At 41.3% G+C, this 17,010-nt stretch overlaps 2 protein-coding genes and 1 long non-coding RNA gene across 7 annotated transcripts; 2 read left to right on the top strand and 1 right to left on the bottom strand.

The window, feature by feature from the left end:
- Window positions 1–1,471: 1,471 nt before the first annotated feature.
- Window positions 1,472–11,726, top strand: LOC103975917 (ASI1-immunoprecipitated protein 2). 5 transcript variants are annotated; one of them, XM_065095965.1, is made up of 13 exons: window positions 1,472–1,868; window positions 2,422–2,492; window positions 3,972–5,174; window positions 5,526–5,611; window positions 5,701–6,239; window positions 6,336–6,782; window positions 6,902–6,973; window positions 7,076–7,703; window positions 7,819–8,049; window positions 8,131–8,255; window positions 8,418–8,815; window positions 10,408–10,522; window positions 10,627–11,726. In XM_065095965.1, the coding sequence occupies exons 2-13, from the start codon at window positions 2,484–2,486 to the stop codon at window positions 11,394–11,396; spliced, it is 4,623 nt and encodes a 1,540-aa protein (XP_064952037.1). In that variant the 5' UTR covers window positions 1,472–1,868; window positions 2,422–2,483; the 3' UTR covers window positions 11,397–11,726. The 5 variants fall into 5 exon arrangements, with proteins under 5 accessions (XP_064952037.1, XP_009389330.2, XP_018678063.2 ...); XM_009391055.3 differs by having other exon boundaries at window positions 6,893–6,973; XM_018822518.2 differs by having other exon boundaries at window positions 6,902–7,703.
- Window positions 11,727–13,263: 1,537 nt separating this feature from the next.
- Window positions 13,264–14,236, top strand: LOC103976352 (uncharacterized). The gene has a single exon (XM_009391548.3). It carries the CDS (start codon window positions 13,374–13,376, stop codon window positions 14,058–14,060), a length of 687 nt encoding a protein of 228 aa, XP_009389823.2. The 5' UTR covers window positions 13,264–13,373; the 3' UTR covers window positions 14,061–14,236.
- A 1,665-nt stretch (window positions 14,237–15,901) lies between these two features.
- On the bottom strand, window positions 15,902–16,939 carry LOC135605637 (uncharacterized). Its single transcript, XR_010484476.1, has 3 exons — window positions 16,796–16,939; window positions 16,364–16,532; window positions 15,902–16,251 (listed from the first exon to the last, which is right to left on the bottom strand). It is a non-coding gene; the product is annotated as an uncharacterized LOC135605637 (long non-coding RNA).
- Window positions 16,940–17,010: the final 71 nt, after the last annotated feature.

Below are 17,010 nucleotides of genomic sequence, written 5' to 3'. Positions count from 1 at the left end.
CATAGCAGCGAAGCCATGCATCTCCTTTATTTACTGCTTCCTCCTCCTCTCCTTCGCCAAAACATGTCGTTGTCGCCGCGACTAGCAAGCCAAGCGAAGGAAGCAAATAGTCTGAAGCTTACAGCGACGTTCAAGAAACATACAAGCAAAAGTGACGATCGGCCATTCAAATAAGTCGCTAAATGCGTCCGTGATGGAAAGATTTTGTCGCTGTTTCTTTGAGACAATGGTTTCTGTTTTTTGTTGTTGCGTTGTCTCGATAGTGCATTTGGTTTGAGATTAAAGTAGCCAGAAGTTGGGATTAACAAAATCTTAGTGCTTGTTCTTTAGGTCACTAATTAAGCTAATCAACTTATCAAAATATTCTAGTAATCTGACCGTGAATGAAACAAGAAGAAGTTGGCCATATCAGTGCCAGGCAGAATTTGACGATCAACTTCGATTCGTTCGAAGAAAAACTTGACACGGAAATAATAACGAGACAAGTCGAAGAACAACTTGAATGCATCAACCATTTGCATGCTTTTTATCGACCTTGTTGAGCATCGAACAGGAACAATAAACTGCAGACACCGCATCCTGCTGCACACACGATGTTCACGAGTGCGTGTCGTCTCTTTATCTTCACATGTTCCTCGCATCCGGTATCCGATGCAGACGCATGAATGACGCCCAACTTTGGGTGGTGGTTGTGCATCGTTGTCCATCGCATGCCGGTTGGAGAAACAATGTTAGAACGATGGGGAATTATGTGTGGGCTGCCTTGCTCTATGTTTTCTCACGTCAACTTTGTGGTCAACGGTGATGTTTTCGTTCAAACTTGTATCCGGGTTTGGAATGATATTACCATTCCGACATCGTATTTGACTTGGCTGCTCAAAGACAAGACAACAGCGGAACTCATAACTGGTTTACTTGGCTATGCTTGCCTCACCCCCCCACTCAACGGTGAGATGGATCGATCACGTAACGCATGTCTCTCCCCACACGCAGACGACACCGCGGTGATTGGGCGGCCCTGATCCTCCGGTGCGATCCGTACACGGCCCAGCGTTCTGCTCCGACACCGTGTCCACCGTCCGCCACGTATCGCCCTGGCGGAAGCTTCGAGAGCGCACGTCGTGCGCTCAGCCTGAAAAAGAGAATAATTTTCATACCCATTTGCGTCACTCTTTTCTCTACCCGTTCCATTCCCGGAGTCGGACCCACAACTCCCGCAAGACCGATCTGTACCGTCTGTCTCGTCAAAGGCTTCCCCACACCCGGACGGCTCGGATATGCAAATGGGCCCCATCGCCACGGCCCCACGCGGTCCACTTACATCCGCGCCTTCCACGTGTAATCATCGGGTCGGTTGACGGCGTGCGCACACGTGTGAGGCACCGCGCGCTCGCTCGTACGTGCGAAAGTATCTTGGGGATTTTAAATACGAAAAACACTTTTGGTTTTGTATTCTAAATTTGGATGACAGACGGGCCCTCACTCCTGTGCCTGTTTCGCTCTCTTTCGCCTTCCCTTCTCCCCCTCTCTTCTTCTCCTGTTCGTTTCCTGTTGGTCCATCCGCCATCGATTCCACGAGAAGAAACCCTCGGCTTAGATCGAATGGAGTTCGAAGCGCGTTGAGGCACACCGGGACGGCCCAAGAGAGCCCCAGCGGCGATCCGATTGCGGTCCCTTGCTTCCTTGTTCCTCGTCCGGATCTCTATATCTCTTGGACTTGTTCGGCTTGACACCCTCGTCCCGGTGGTGGAGCGCAAACGGCGTCCTTGATGGTAGCCCGATCAGAGGTACTAGGATGAGGAAATGGTCGGAGCGGTGCCTGATGGAGCTGTACGGTCTCGATGGGACCATCGCTGAGCCGTAGGCATGTAAGGACGTCTCCTTTATTAGATGAAATTGATATTTTTGTGTTGGTGAGTGCGCCTCGCAGATTAGACATTTTATTGTTGTGCGTAGACTCAAAAGATCGTCTTTGGTGTGCGCTGCTGATGTTCTTTTTTACTCTTCCTCATTTTGGTTATGATGACTACTTAGTTCTCGCGACTACGACTGGATTTTATTGATGAAAATATTCAAAATTTATTACGTTGTCTTAGAGAAAGATGTTTTATAAAATGCTGCTTTTGTTTAATATGATCTGGCAAATTCTGATTTTTTTTTATTTTTTAAATTCAGGGCTTTGCTCTTCATTTCATCACGGCGTGCACCGTTTTCTTTTTCGTTTTGCTCGTGCATCTTCGCATTTATGCTAAATTAGTTTGCTATATGAAGTTATTGTATTGTAATTTTGGATTCATGATCGGCTGGTGTATATTTTTTATATTTCTTGCTATGTTTCGCCATGTTCTCTTTGCTCTTGCTACTGTATCTTTGACGTGGAAGGCTGATGCGCACTCTGATTTCGTTTTTACATGGCATCAGTGTTCCAAAGCCGTTCACGGGGCCAGGGATCTTTGGACGAGTCAGATAGTGAACGTCAGGTGATGGTTTTGGTAAGAACCTTCCCCAGATAAAAGAAATTTCCCTGTTTGCACTGAAAATATGCCCCTCTTTGGTTTTACTTCCAAGTAGTACTTTTTTTTTTTTTCTTGGCAATGAATTATTTGTCATATTCTTCTCCTCATCATGATGCTCATTGATGCTGGCTAACGCTTGGAGTTACAGTTAGTTGAATTACTCTGTTGGGAACTTTTTGGTAAGAACATATTTCCCAGAAATCAAGATTGAAAAAAAGGAATATAATAGATTTGAGTACCTAAAGTAATTATGAGGTAGGAAAACTTAGAAGCAAGATAAAACTTCACGTTTGAAGGGTATCCTAACTTATCTGACACTAAAATAGGGTAACATAGTGGCTGAAAATTATGTCTCAAGTTAGTTTTGGTCTTTTGTTCTATAGTAATTATAGATATCAAATAATGTTAAAGTATATCAAGTACAGCATTCATTATATTTTGGAGTGGAAGTCGAGGGATTTGAAAAAGGTGATGCAAGATTTTGAAGTTAGGGAAAGGCATAAAGGTAGGTAGGTATTTCCATGAAGATTATTTCTTTCACTTTAATTTAATGCATTTTTTGAGTGTTTAATTGTCATGCAGTTGTGCCGAGTCACATTTTTTCTGTAATGTGCTTAATGATGAAACTCTGTGTTGAGCAATTAGGATCAAGCCATATTTAGCAGCCCTTATACCTCAAACTCTACTTTTTCTGCCCATTTTGTTTATGTTATTTAATATGGATTAAACAGTCATGCTTAAGTTGCATTTTCCGAAAGTGTTTGAGATATTATTGTCCATAGATCTTTGGCGCACGTGTCATGTTGCTTAAGGCATTTAGACTACATTTATATGCACTGCATCTGTCCTTTTAGCTCATATGATGTCAAGTAAGATGACCCAAATGAGCAGGTTGTATTAATTATTAAGAAGTAACAGGGTGGCAGAAATTGCAAAAATAGATGAACTAGAACAGTGGCATAAATGAAATTAAAATATTTCTGGTTACGAACACTGTTTATATTTGACTTCTCAAACTGAAACAGTATCCAAAAATGAGATGATAAATTTAAACATGATAAATCGAGATAGTTGCATCGAAGAAACAATCTAAACAAAGTCTCAAGTGCTTGACTTTTGGTTCTCTCAAAGCATGCTTGATATAGAATTGCTTATCTTATTTATCAGATGAATCATGGAAATAGCTAGGACTCCATCTGCCTGAACCAGAATTATATTTGGATAGTTTCTGTTCAATGAAATTTGTGCCTAATTAAACTGCAAACTTTGAGTTGCTCCCATATCTTAATTTATCCATGCACTTGTTCTTTTGTTGTCTGCGGAAATTCTCAATGCTAATTCCTGTAACGTGTCAATTACTTTTAATTTTTAACCTTATAAGGTTCATTTGCCTTTATCCATCTACTTTTTTGGTATAATATTTGTGACCGATGGCTTTCATGTTGTGTGTGATAGGGCAAATTTACAGACCAAAACAAAATTATATTTGTAGGTGATATGAATGTGAAATCTGGTACATGTAATGTTTGCTCTGCTACTTGCTCCTCTTGTATGCATCGGATTGCCGCAGCAATGGAGTCAGATGGTGATTGTGGATCCTCTGATAATATCTTTGAAAGGAAAGAAGCAGATAGTTGTTCTTTTGTTGGTGCCAAATGTGGATCTTGTAATGATCTGCAAATTGCAGCTAGTGAAACAAGCAATTTGTTGAGTGGAAGTTCAAGTCATGATTCATATTCTGAAAATGCAGATAGCAAAACAGTAAGAAAGTCTACTGCATATGATACTTATGAAGACATTGATATACCCCTAAAGGTTTCAACTGTTGAAGCAGTCAAGGAAGATAAGGTTCTTCGAAATGGCACTGCTAGTCTTGGTAATGGAACATCATGCAGCTTTTGCAGACCTGATTTTGAAAATGGTGCATCAGCTAGAGAGCAGTATGTGCCAGGAAGTCATGGGAATAACGATTCATGCATTACTGGAGGCCGAGATTCCAATCCGTTACTTATAAATGATAATTTGAAACTGGACATGAGAGATACACCATGTAGTTCAGTATCAACATGTAAATTAGATGCCAAAGAAACTGAAGTGCTGATTCAAGTTGAAGCTACTTGTGAATATGATGGTGGTTTTATGGATACAGGCTGTGGTAACTCAGGGAAGCTCAGTACATTCCCTGGAGAATCATTTTGTAAGAAGAGTGACAGTCTAGGCCTTCATAACAAGTCTGACCTTACAGAGGCTTCCACAAGAAAGAATATTTCTCCACAACCAAATATAGATTTCCATTCTCAAAGTGAGCATATTTCTAGTCATAATGCTGGCTCCAAAGATATGGAAGCATATCCACCATGCCAAGTTCTGGAAGAACCTTGTAAGCGCTTGATAGTTGACGATAAATCCTCATATCAAGGACTGCCAGCTGCTGGTAGTGATCATGCGCCAAAGACTATTATGCTCCCAAACAATGAAGCTAGCAAAGCAATTCGGATCAGACGTGACATATCTTCTGGAAAATTCATGAATGAAGATGGATGCTTTGAATCTGCTTCTGGCTTTGGCAGTTCTGAATGCAATTTGCACGAGTCTGGAAAACCACAGCAGTCACTTCTTCATGGTCAAGTTTCTGAATCAGATTGCATGTTGTATGACGTAAGTGCTTCTGTGATTTTTCTTCAAGTTAAACACCAAGTTATTCAGGAGGATGCAACATTTGCTTCTATGCAACTTGCAGTCATAAGGACTTTTGCTAAAACTATGAAGTTGATGCCAATTTCTTGTCTTCATTGTTGTTTAGCAAAGATCTAGTTAGCTTTTGTGCTGACAATCCATTTCATTTATGGCTTTGTTATTTGGTTTCAATAATTACGTTCCTGTTGTGTCTTCTATCCATATGCAAAATTGATATTTGATTCCATTGGTCTAGCATCATATCTGTATCTCTTGTGGTCTCTAGTCATTTTCTCATTTATGCTGGCTATACATTTGTGTGCTATGATATAGGTAAAAGTATGTGATATATGTGGAGACACTGGCCGGGAGGAGCTTCTTGCTACTTGCAGTAGATGCATCGATGGTGCAGAACATACGTAAGTATATTTTGTTCTCAATGCTATATTCGTAATTGTATGTTACGTAATTTGGATTTCTCACACATACTAAGCAATTGTTTTCTTAGTTACTGCATGAGGATTATGTTGGACAAAATTCCTGAAGGAGATTGGCTATGTGAAGAATGTCAGATGAAGGAGGAACTTGAGATGAAAAGGCTGGATAAAACTGAGACATTTTCTGGAAAATCAAATGTACAATGCTTGAATAAGAAAGGCGAGAATATTGGGATGTCCATGAACCCTGAGAATTTAGCAAACTTGAACACCAAGCCAACTGACCCTGAAGCATGTGGATCCAGTAAAGAAATGCAAAATCCAATGGGAACTGGTAAAAGGCACACATACCAAATGGATCTAGCTTCACCAATGGTCAAGAAGGTTTCTGAAACAGCTGATGAAGCTTTGAAAGCAGCAAGTCCTAGAATATGTAGTGCCTTCGCTCATGAAAATTCATCTAAAAACTTTCATACAGCTGAAGTAAAGCGAACCAATATGGCTTCATCACTTGGAAGTCAGTATGCAAAGAGTTCCTGGACCTCTTCTCAATCGCCTTCCCTTGGCTATAGCTCTTCAATTGTTAAAGAAAAACTTTTTCCTTCCAAGGGTAAGATTTCATGTTTCATATTATTTAGATTATCACAGATGTCTCTTGCTTATTTTTGGAAAACTAATATTTACATGTGTTGGTTATTTCTTTGAGGTGGGTCTGCCTCAAAACAAGTTTCTTTCAAGAAGAATGTGGAACCAAAAGTTGAGCATTTGGCTGAAGGTGTTCCCCAAAATCTAGCTAAAGAGTCTACACCAAGAAACACACAATATCAATCCTTGGTGGAAACTATCAACAAATCTGCTTCATTCAACAATATTAGCTCAGGCCATCACAACTTCCAATCATCTGACAATTATCAATCAATCAAGTCACCACAGGATGAGGACCCTGGAAGTCTTAAACCAAAGAAAGAAAGAAATGTAACAGAAAGAAAGAGCTCCTTTGTTCTTGATCACCCATTTGCTAGTCCACACGTAGGGAGGAAGTCTCTGCCAGATCTGGGTATGAAGGTTGCACTACTTAACAGAAACTCAAGTAAGAACCTTGAGCCTAGCATCCTTGGAACTAGCAAAGGATTGAATAGAGAAAATGATGCAGGTAAACAGTCCTTCTGTTAGAGGCCTTTAATATTTGACAATATTTAATTGGCTAATGATTATATTTTTTTACATTTTTGGTACTGAATTTTTTTTTTATCGCCTTGTTAGAGTATAAAGAAGTGAAGCAGCGGCAGCCATCATTGAAATGTAAAAGTTATGGGATCTTTGATTCCGAGAATCGAAAGAGGGGTAAATTTGTCAATGAGGAACCTGTTCACGCAAATTCTGGTGCTAACAATAGATCATATAATGATGCTGGTGGAGTTACAAGCAGTGTGTCTTCTTTTGCAGAGTCTTGGCATCAAGCTCATTCGAAAGATAAAACGAAGAGTATCCCCAACACATCAAGGCTCACAATTTCAGGAGGCAAGAGTGCATTATGTTCTGGTAAATTAACAAAAGCAAGCTATGCTACTCAGTGCCACCAAATTGACAAGCTTACTTTATATTCTGCAAAGCCTTCTGCTGATGTGAGTTTAATCGATGGAACTAGCAAGAGAAATAGGTGGAAAGATGTGGCCAAAGCTGCAATGTCAAGGAACAACAAAAGTAGAATAGTTGATCAGTCTGAGTGTAGATTGTTAAGCAACCATGTAAATTCTGAAGGTTCTTCCAGAAGTTCTTTGAAGAGTTCAATTTGTCAGAAGAACTTTCCTTTAGAAGGAGCACCTGATGGAAAAGTGATCCTGAGAAGCTCTGACACCGACTATAGCAAAACAGATAGTGCAGCTAACACGGGGCAAACAGAACATTCAACCAAATCTTTATGTAATTCTGGAGTAGGGGACTTGAATGTCAATCCTACAAATTTTGACAAGTTGAATGAGAAACCGTCGACTCAGTCTTTGCCTCATCACCCTTCTCTACTTGCGACTATCTCTAGATCAGTTATAATCCCAGAGCAGGAATGCATATGGCAGTATGATAGTTTACTCAAAAACTTCTTAATTTAAATTGTGTATTTAAGAGTAAATTCTTTTTTCTCTGTTTCTTTTTAGCTGTTGAAATATAACATATATCTATTTGATTTGCAGGGGTGCTTTTGAGATTTTAAAAATTGGAACAATTACCGAAATTGTTGATGGAATTCAAGCCCACTTGTCAATGTTTGCATCACCGAAAGTGCATGAAGTAGTGTGCCAGTTTCCATGCAAAATCCAATTAGAGGAAGTTCCTCGGGTTAGCTTGTGGCCGTTGCAGTTTCAGGAAATCAATCCTAAAGAATTTAATATTGCACTATATTTTTTTGCTAAAGATTCTGAGAGGTTTGGGGTCGCGGTGAAATTCATATTACTTTTGAGATGAATTATGTATCATAAACTGACTTGTTCTTGTTTATCTTACAGTTACGAAAGATCTTACCGGAAGGTGTTGGAAGCTGCAATAGAAAATGATTTAGCCCTCAAAGGGAACATCAGCGAGGTGGAGCTTCTTATATTTCCTTCAAGTATGCTACCCGAGAGTTCGCAACGTAAGAAATAATATGCTTATAAGCATAAATTTTCTGCTTATGTGCAAGTGCAAGGCTTTTTGTTTTCTTTTTCACAAAATTTCCAAACAGTATTGATCTATGCATTCTAAGCATATCTTAGAGATATTATCTCATTTACAATATGTTCTGTATTCTTTTTAGGTTGGAACATGTTATTTTTTCTTTGGGGTATCTTCAGAGGAAGGAAATCAGACTCCTTAAAGCCTCACACTGATTTGCAGGAGCTCTGTGAATCAACGATAATCACAGATCCCACTGTTCAAGAATTATCGCCTTCTCATACTGGTGAATTATCTTCCTTTCAGAAACATGATTCCCAGAAGTATCCACCAAAAGAATTTTCAAGGGGAAATGAATCATCTGGGCCCAGCACCTCTGGCCGTGATGATATCTGCAAGACACAGAGCTTTTTATACAAGGCAGCAGGTGAAAAAGAGAGTGGTGAACTTTCAAATCATAATTCAGATTTGTGTCCCAGGATCTACTCTTTTGATCTTAATGAGATATGTCCAGCGGTAAAAAGCAATGAAACCAACCTGGTACTGTTTTCCTTTACAAGAATACGTTCTATGGCCATTTTGCACATTATTTTTTCATTGCTGTTTATGGGACATATTTACATATAAGAACTGTATGTTTATTTTGTGTGATATCTTCTTGAGATGTATGCCACTTAGTTCAATTTAGATGATATTAAATTGCTGTGTATATCTTTTGTGAATGTCAGATTCTGTGCTGCATGCATACATATCATCACCTCTTTTTGTAAGAAAAGGTAGAGAGGTAGAAACACCATGTGATTAGTTATGATGTATTGATTATGCAGTAACTATTAATTTAATTGTATCTTTTGTTATCATACGGTATCCCTTCATGCTTGACTTTATAAAACTTTTTTTCCTTGAGAATAAAGGTGGAAGCACCATGTTCTTTCTTCTAAAATAACATAAACTATTAATCCATGTAAAATAATGGGATATATTCGTGTAAATTTACACTTAACACTTGAAGGTGGTGTTGTCTCGACTCTCGACTCTCGACTCTCGACTCTCGACTCATGTGCTCACTGGTGAATTCATTTCTAATGCCTATCAGCATTTCAGTTACTGTGACCCTATCAACCTGTAGGTGTGAAGAATGGTGGAAGTGGAAATCATTTTGTCCCAACAAACTAGTGATCTTACATTTGAGGGCTGTGTTGCCTGGATTCATGTTTCCACCTGGTCAATTCATTTCTGATGCATGTCAGATACTCCGATCTTATCAAACTATGGATATAGAAAATGGTGGAAGTGTCACTTTTTCTTTCTAACAACATGACCTTTGTCATTTTCTACTCTGCGTAAATTAGTTAACGAATATATTTTTCTTTTTCTGGCTACTTTTTTCTTCCAAATTAGACCATGGTTTGAAGTCTAAATTTGACTATCATATCCTTGTCCATACAAGACTTTGTTGGTTAGTTTCTTATTGATAAGTTTTTCGTCCTAAAGGTTTGTACGTAGTGCATGAGGCTCTCAGGTATAGGGATGATCAATGTACGCAACCTTAAAGTTGTTTTCATGACTCTAACCCTGGTCTTGAAGATCGTAAGAATAGTAAAGAAGCAACTTTACCATTGTACCTGATTGTGAAATATATATATATATATATATATATAATCAATTTCAGGTTATTCAAAGTTCTTGGCAAGAAATCAATTTGCACATTCGCTAACAGTCTGAAGAGTAGGCAACCCAAAAGTTTGAAAAGATCGAAGCACACTTTCTAGTGATTATGCAAATCATGTGCTGGTACACTGCTTTGGCATCATGCTTTGCATGTTTAATGCGGCCCACTGTTGTTGTATCATCACAGCCATGAGTAACTTGCGATCACTTTTTCTTTGCATTTTACAAATATTATATTAGAATTATGTATTAGTAATATTGTTACTGCATTACATTTCTTGCATCCTAAACATGTCAAATACCTGATTCATGATGAATATATTTTTCTATAAAATGATTTAGTACAAGTTATTTATCCCACTAATGATTTTGAAATCTGTTTTCACCCGATGATGTCTGTTCTTTTTTATATTTTTGCTCAAAATGACATCACAAGTTAAGAGCATTCAGTATGCTTGCAGGGGAACTTGGATGATGTTGCTGTTGCTGGAAAGATTCCCCGTATTCATGCAAATAGTGTACGACATAGCCTTAGTGGATCATTGCTTGGATATTCAGCTTCTTCTTTTGGACAAGGTTATTTTTCTTTACTAAATATTTTAGGTAGTTCTTGTCTTATCCATCATATAAAATATATATTTATATATACTTATTGATGTTTTATCTTGTTCAAAAAGCAGATAATGGAGGGACAAGAAAGATTAAAGAGAAAGAATGCTCAGTGATAGAATTTGGGACTAAGGACAATATAATGAAAATTGATTGCCTGAGCTGGGGATCAAAGCCTAATATGAAACGTGCACACACTTGCTCAGCCACATATGGTGAAGCATCACAGAGCACCGATGGAGCAAATACTTGGCAGGAGAAAGCAGGTTATTTCTGTTCAGAAGATGACCTAGAACACAAAAGGATGAAACATTACAGCGAAGGACATGGTACCGGTAGTCATAGAGATCAAAGTATCGATGGTAGATCACCATTTAAGGTACAACCATTTGTGACTAGCTACTTACATGAACAACAGCAAAGATATGGTGTCAACTATGGCATTGTGATGACTGAGAGCTTAAGATGCACTGAAAGGAGCTTCTTTCCGGTGGATGCATGCCCTCTTAGGAACAATGTGGTGGAGAACTTCGGGTACTTCATTTCTCGGGACGATGAGGCCTCACAAGAGCCTGATACCCCAGATCTTGAACTATCTCTGGGTGGTAAGAAGCAGTCATTGAAGAAGGAAATATTTGCGTCATTTCATCCTTCGGTTGATAAGGGAGGACTATATAAGCTGTCTGGTTCCACCTTTAGCGAAGATGATATGTCGGCATGTCTCTCTCTATCTCTTACCTCTCCTGACATGGAGAAAAAAAATACAGAAAATCCTGTTCCTAAAGAATTGCATGGTGGCAACACTATTCTGAATCTGTTTGGTGGCTCCACTGACACTTGAATCCACCGTCAAGTCCGCATACCTTCGACATTAGTGGCTAACCATACTGTGAATCGAACATAGAGTAGCATCAGAAGCCTTGAGCATGTGTTTATAGCCTACAAGTTCTCTTTTTTCTTTTACCTTTCCTTTTTGTTCTCTCTTTTTCTTAGTTCTTGATTTGAGGAGTGAAGTGTCACGGTTTGGTTGTACATAAGAGAAAGATGGCAGCACACTTGGAATGTCATGCGGTACTCCTTATACAAGACAACTGTGAGGCTTTCGTAGTTGTATACTTTGTTCGGATATGATCTTATATACAAGTTCTTTTAGGCGATGATGCTAATTATTTATCTGTGCATTTACATTGGTAGAGTTATTGTGATAACGAGTGAAGAAGATGGAAACAAACTGAAGCTCGAAGCCTCTGTGCTTGCCATCTGCAATAAGAATGAATATATGGCACGCACGTCAGAACTCATCAACTACTTCCCCTATAGTAGTAGTAGTGGCAACAGCAGTGGTGGGAGGACAAAGGGGAAAGATTGCTCCTTCCTTCATCACCACAAGGGCACGAAACCTACTGTTTCTGCTGAGCAGGCAACTCCCGACTCTTCTCATCTTCTTCTTCTTCTGACGCATGAATGCAGCCATGTCCACGTGATCTTCTCTGATGGGCTGCTCAGCGGCTGCTGCTGCACAAACAAAAGGCTCTTCCACGGTGAATCATCTTTACTGTGTCACATTAGCGTCAACTACGTCAACGCCTGTCATATCAAATCTCTGCTTTCTAGATCTCCCATCTCCATTCGTTGCATTCGATCGAAAGAAGCACAGAGCAAAAGCATTCCACAGCGTGGTTCGTCCAAGAGAGGACAGTGATCCTTCAGCATATATGTACCACAAAGTTACCGCTGTTGGGACCATCTACTGATTCATCCAAAGCTGCTCCTGACGTTACATCTCTTTCTCTTCATCTAAAGAGTTCTTGATGGCAAAGAAGAATGTTTCCTTTCGGTGGCCCGCCAGTGATGTTGTGGCCTCCAATGAAAGAAAAGATGGCCATTCCTGTAACACGAGACCATTCATGTCATTCTTCATTGCTTCACCATTACAGATACAGTGACCGAACAAGGAAGCAAACAAAAATGCCACTATTTAGGATGAGAAAGAACCGATACAGAATCCCGTAGAGAACCCATGGTAAGTCAAACGATATGATATGTCTTAAGATTGGGAACAAACATCATGGGAGGGACTCAAAATGTACTTGGTATCTTTATCCAAGTGCTTAGATAAAATACACACACTGGAGTTCAATCGAAGCGCACAAAGTAAGTCGAGGGATGCTTCGGACATGTTCTTCCAGCTCAAGTAGGTTCCGTTCGAACCATCGGGCTTTCACGGGCGGGTGGGTGGGTCAATCCATGACCCCGTCGCTACTGCTGGTGCCACCCAGCGGGCACGAAACGTACGCCGACGGTACGTCGTATCACATTCACTCACTCAAAGCCATTCGTGTTTTGAGGGGGCCCCACGCGTGCATGGCTCACCCGAAGCCGTACCTTGCACTGGGACCCACCATCCGAGCGTGGCCGACGTCATCGCGGCAGCACGGAACGAGATCTCTGACGTCCGATCCGGCTTTATCGATCGATGGATGGTTCTGATGCCGCCGACTAGAAACTAACGGTCAGATATTGGTAGTGGTAGTTTCGTAACAAAAGCAAAGGCAAATGGCGTTTAGAGAAGAGGAAGAGCCTCACGTCCGCCGGCACCCGCGCTAATAAACCTGATCTCGCTCCCGTCAACCGCGGTCCACTTGCAACTTGGTCACCGCCCCGCCTCTATAAATAGGACCACGGGCAGTGGGTGTTCGAGTCCTCACCCAAAAGCCTCCTAAAAACCTCTCAACGTCACTGCCATCAGACAAGTGCTTGAGCGAGAGAGAGAGAGAGAGAGAGAGAGAGAGAGAGAGGGACACAGGGCGGCGGGGGGATGAGAGGCTATCGGAAATCGACGGCGGCGGAGGTGGTTCTGTGGTGGGGGGAGAATGAGGAGGTGGCGGTGGGGGCGGACGAGACCGGCTGGAAATGCTGGAAACATCCCTCCCAGCCCCGTTACGGCGTATGCCCCGCCTGTCTACGTGACCGTCTCCTCCGCCTCTGCCCGGATTGCGCCAACGTCCGCCCCTGCCGCTGCTTCCCCTCCTCCAACTCCTCCTCCTCCTCGTCCTTCTCCTCCCTCTCCTCCAGCGAGCTTGCCAGATCCAGCGGACAAGGAGGCGACGGCGCGGGGATCGGGGCGGTGGGACCCGTGTCGCGACTCATCGAGAGCGAACCGGCCTTCCGGCGGTCCCGATCGGTCGGCTTCCAGTTTCTCAGTTCCAGATCCGCGGCCTCTTCAGTCAGCGACGTGGCGCCGCTGCCAAGGCCAGGAGGAGGCAAGCGGTCGGCGCTATTACGGGCATTATGGAGGGTTCCGGCGAGGGAAGAACCGGCGGACGGGAAGCTGTGCAGATCGAGGTCCGTGGCGGCGGGACGTTCGCAAGACGCAGGCGGTGGGGAGGATGGGGAAAGGGGGAAAGGGCGGAGGTGGCACTTCCCGAGCCCGATCAAGGCATTCCGGCACCGGAAATCGACGACGAAGGTGGTGCAGGAGCGGTCGCCGCTGTGGCGCGGGTGAGAAGGAGTGGATGATTTTTCGCCCCCTGTTTATATCGGGTTGTTAGTATTCGCTGCTACTGTTGTAAATATTAAGCAACTAACAATCACTCCATAAATCTGAAATCTCCGAATTCCAACACACGTTGGGGAGATAAAATGAGTTTGGATTGCTTCGGAAAACGCTTTTATCATTCATTGTATATTGTGTTTGCTCGTTTTGTGCATCGAACGATCTGTGCCCGTCTGATGTCGATCGGACGGTCAGCTTGTGAAGATAAACATGGACTCACGACAAGCGAAGAGACGGAGAAAGAGTGGACGATTGGAGCGTCGCACGTGCAGGGGTGGGTTCTGTTGGTGCACGTGATGATGTCGTCTCTTCGTCTCTCGCACGCGTGCTTTGTTTAATGATAGGGACGGGGTTGCGGCTGCGGTTGGGAGGTGTCTGATGACGATCGAAGGCCCGCCCCGCTGCCCTGTACAATTACGAGATTGGGCGTAACTTTCAGAGGACTTGCTGATTTGCTACCCTCTCGGCGCGAGGTACACCCAATGGATCGGGCATATCCATGGGTGTAATGTCACATACCGTGATGACTCACGGTGCTGGTGCGGCTGCAACATCTTAGTCAACAGAACCGATCCTTTTTTTTTTCTTTTAATGATTTTTCTTTTTTAGGGTTTTTTTATCATTATTTTTTATTTTTTTAATCTAATATTTTTTATATTTTTTAATATTTTAAATATCTCTTATCGTTGCCTATCGTGTGAGTCTGTCTCAGCATAGCTTACTCCACCTTGCTACGAGTATTCACTAAGTATTAATGTTTATAGTCTCATCTCCCCTGTTCACAAGCAACATGTTCAAAGCAATATAACGAAAATGATGAGAGTGATATGACTACGATAAGATGATGAAGTTTTGTGACAACGATAGGCATTTAGCATAAGATTGGATGGATTTTTGAAATAGTTTTGATTATCAATTTGAAAAACATGAGTTTGTAATACGAATTATATGTACACTTGTTAAGTGATGATTCAACACTTGGTTGGGCAATCGTTATCAAAATTACGATTATCTTTTAAATTATCCAAAGTCTTTTATTTCTTAATTATCTTCTAAATATTTATTAAATTATTTAAATATTATATTTTAATCGACTCGTCAAGACTTATCAAATTACATACTCTCGAAACTAATTAATTTTTTTATTTTATAAGTCCTTCTGGATAGGGTGAGAGTTACACTTGAGTTACTTGAGATTTAGAAAATTTTTAACTAATTTCATGATAGTAAATCTATGGAATTTCGAAAATTTCTGTGGCATGAATGAATTCCAAAGACTGGTATCACTTGATATATTCTCAAAACCCATTTAGTCCACCACCGACATGTCCGTCTCTTTTTGTGGGTCATCTTTCCACGCATGCATTTTGTGTACGAATCAGCATCGCCCTCATTTTCGGTCACTTTGTGTGCGGTAATAAGAAAATATGATTTCCCATAATGTTTATTATGCTTTGCAATGGAAATGAAATATTTCGGCTATACGAACTGATGAACCAATCTATTCAAAAAAATTGTTGGGTGATAGGTGAATGCTTATCGAAGCCAATCCAACCATATCCAATCCAATCAATATTTGTGCGAATCACACACATCACACGGGTCAAAATCACTAGAATGCCCCATGCACGATCATTACCGGTGGTCCTGTGAGGAGTTTTCAGGATGTTGCAACAGAGTTGGTATTGACTCGGATATATATATATATCCTCACAACGCCTCTGGTCAGGTCGATTCGATGATGGATAGGATTTGAAGTTTGCTGGTGAAGGGTTTGTGCTTCTAATAGGTAAGATGAAAGTGAAATCTTGTGGGATAGTATTTATGACAGGTCATATCAAGAATGCTATAAGATTGTAGTGCAACTCTTTGGGCGAACGGTTAAGCCTTCTGATCGACGAACTCTGTTGATGAGCTTGCTGGTGGCATTGGAGCTGTCCTGGTTGAGAGCGTAGGCATTTACTGATGAAGTCGACATGACTGATGGGGCTATATCACGATCTGCATGACGAAGATGACTTGGAACCTACCGGTCCCTGTCATTCATCCCCCCACCTTGTCATTCCCATCCCCTTATTATGGGCAAAAACTTCACGGCCAATCAAGATAACAACTTCGTTCATGGACAGCAGCCGTCTCTCTATCAACAAAAAAAAAAAAAGTCTCAAATTTTGAGAGAAGACAAGACAGATGTTTACTGTCGATCAAATGGAAGATAGGAAAAGGATTGGAGCATGCGTTTCGAATGAGACCTGAGAGACTTGTGGGGCAGCAATGCAGTTCTTCTGAGATGATGATGATGATGTCAAGAGTGGTGGGTGCAGAATAGGAAGATGACACTCGTGTCCTTTGACTTGAAGGTCTACTTCGCTCCCATTCCACCTCTTCTTTAATGGCCTTTTATCTCCCCCTCGCGAGAACCTTGCAGACAAGTAGACAAAGATTATATGGTAGCATGTTTGATATACCAAAGAACCCATGCATACATGATTGTTTCTCCGATAACCTAAATATGAACCGAAACATTTGGTTCATTATGTTAATGTTCCAGCAGTTCACTGATATAGCAGGAGTGAGGTCACAAAATGTTGATAAGCAAAATGCAATGAAATTGCTATGATAAATCAAAATTAAGAAATTCATACGATGATCATTTGCATGATAAGTAGATGAGGAAATCACACATGCAGAATTATTCCAATCGACATCTGCAGATCCCATGCAAGACGATGAAATCGATGTTCATACGAGTGATGGCAGTCCCCATTCCCAAAAATATGCTATCAAAGAACAGGAAGGTAGGCACCATTGCTTTATGTTCCCAATGATTTCATGACAGCTGATCTAGCAACGGGCTTCCTTCTTTGGCCAGGACAAACAAGCCACCGTCACCTCTCGA

This window comes from Musa acuminata, chromosome BXJ2-2 (assembly GCF_036884655.1).
Source record: "Musa acuminata AAA Group cultivar baxijiao chromosome BXJ2-2, Cavendish_Baxijiao_AAA, whole genome shotgun sequence".
Taxonomy (NCBI): domain Eukaryota; kingdom Viridiplantae; phylum Streptophyta; class Magnoliopsida; order Zingiberales; family Musaceae; genus Musa; species Musa acuminata.
The sequence above is the reverse complement of the archived record's forward strand: the minus strand, read 5'-3'. Positions and strand labels throughout refer to the sequence as shown.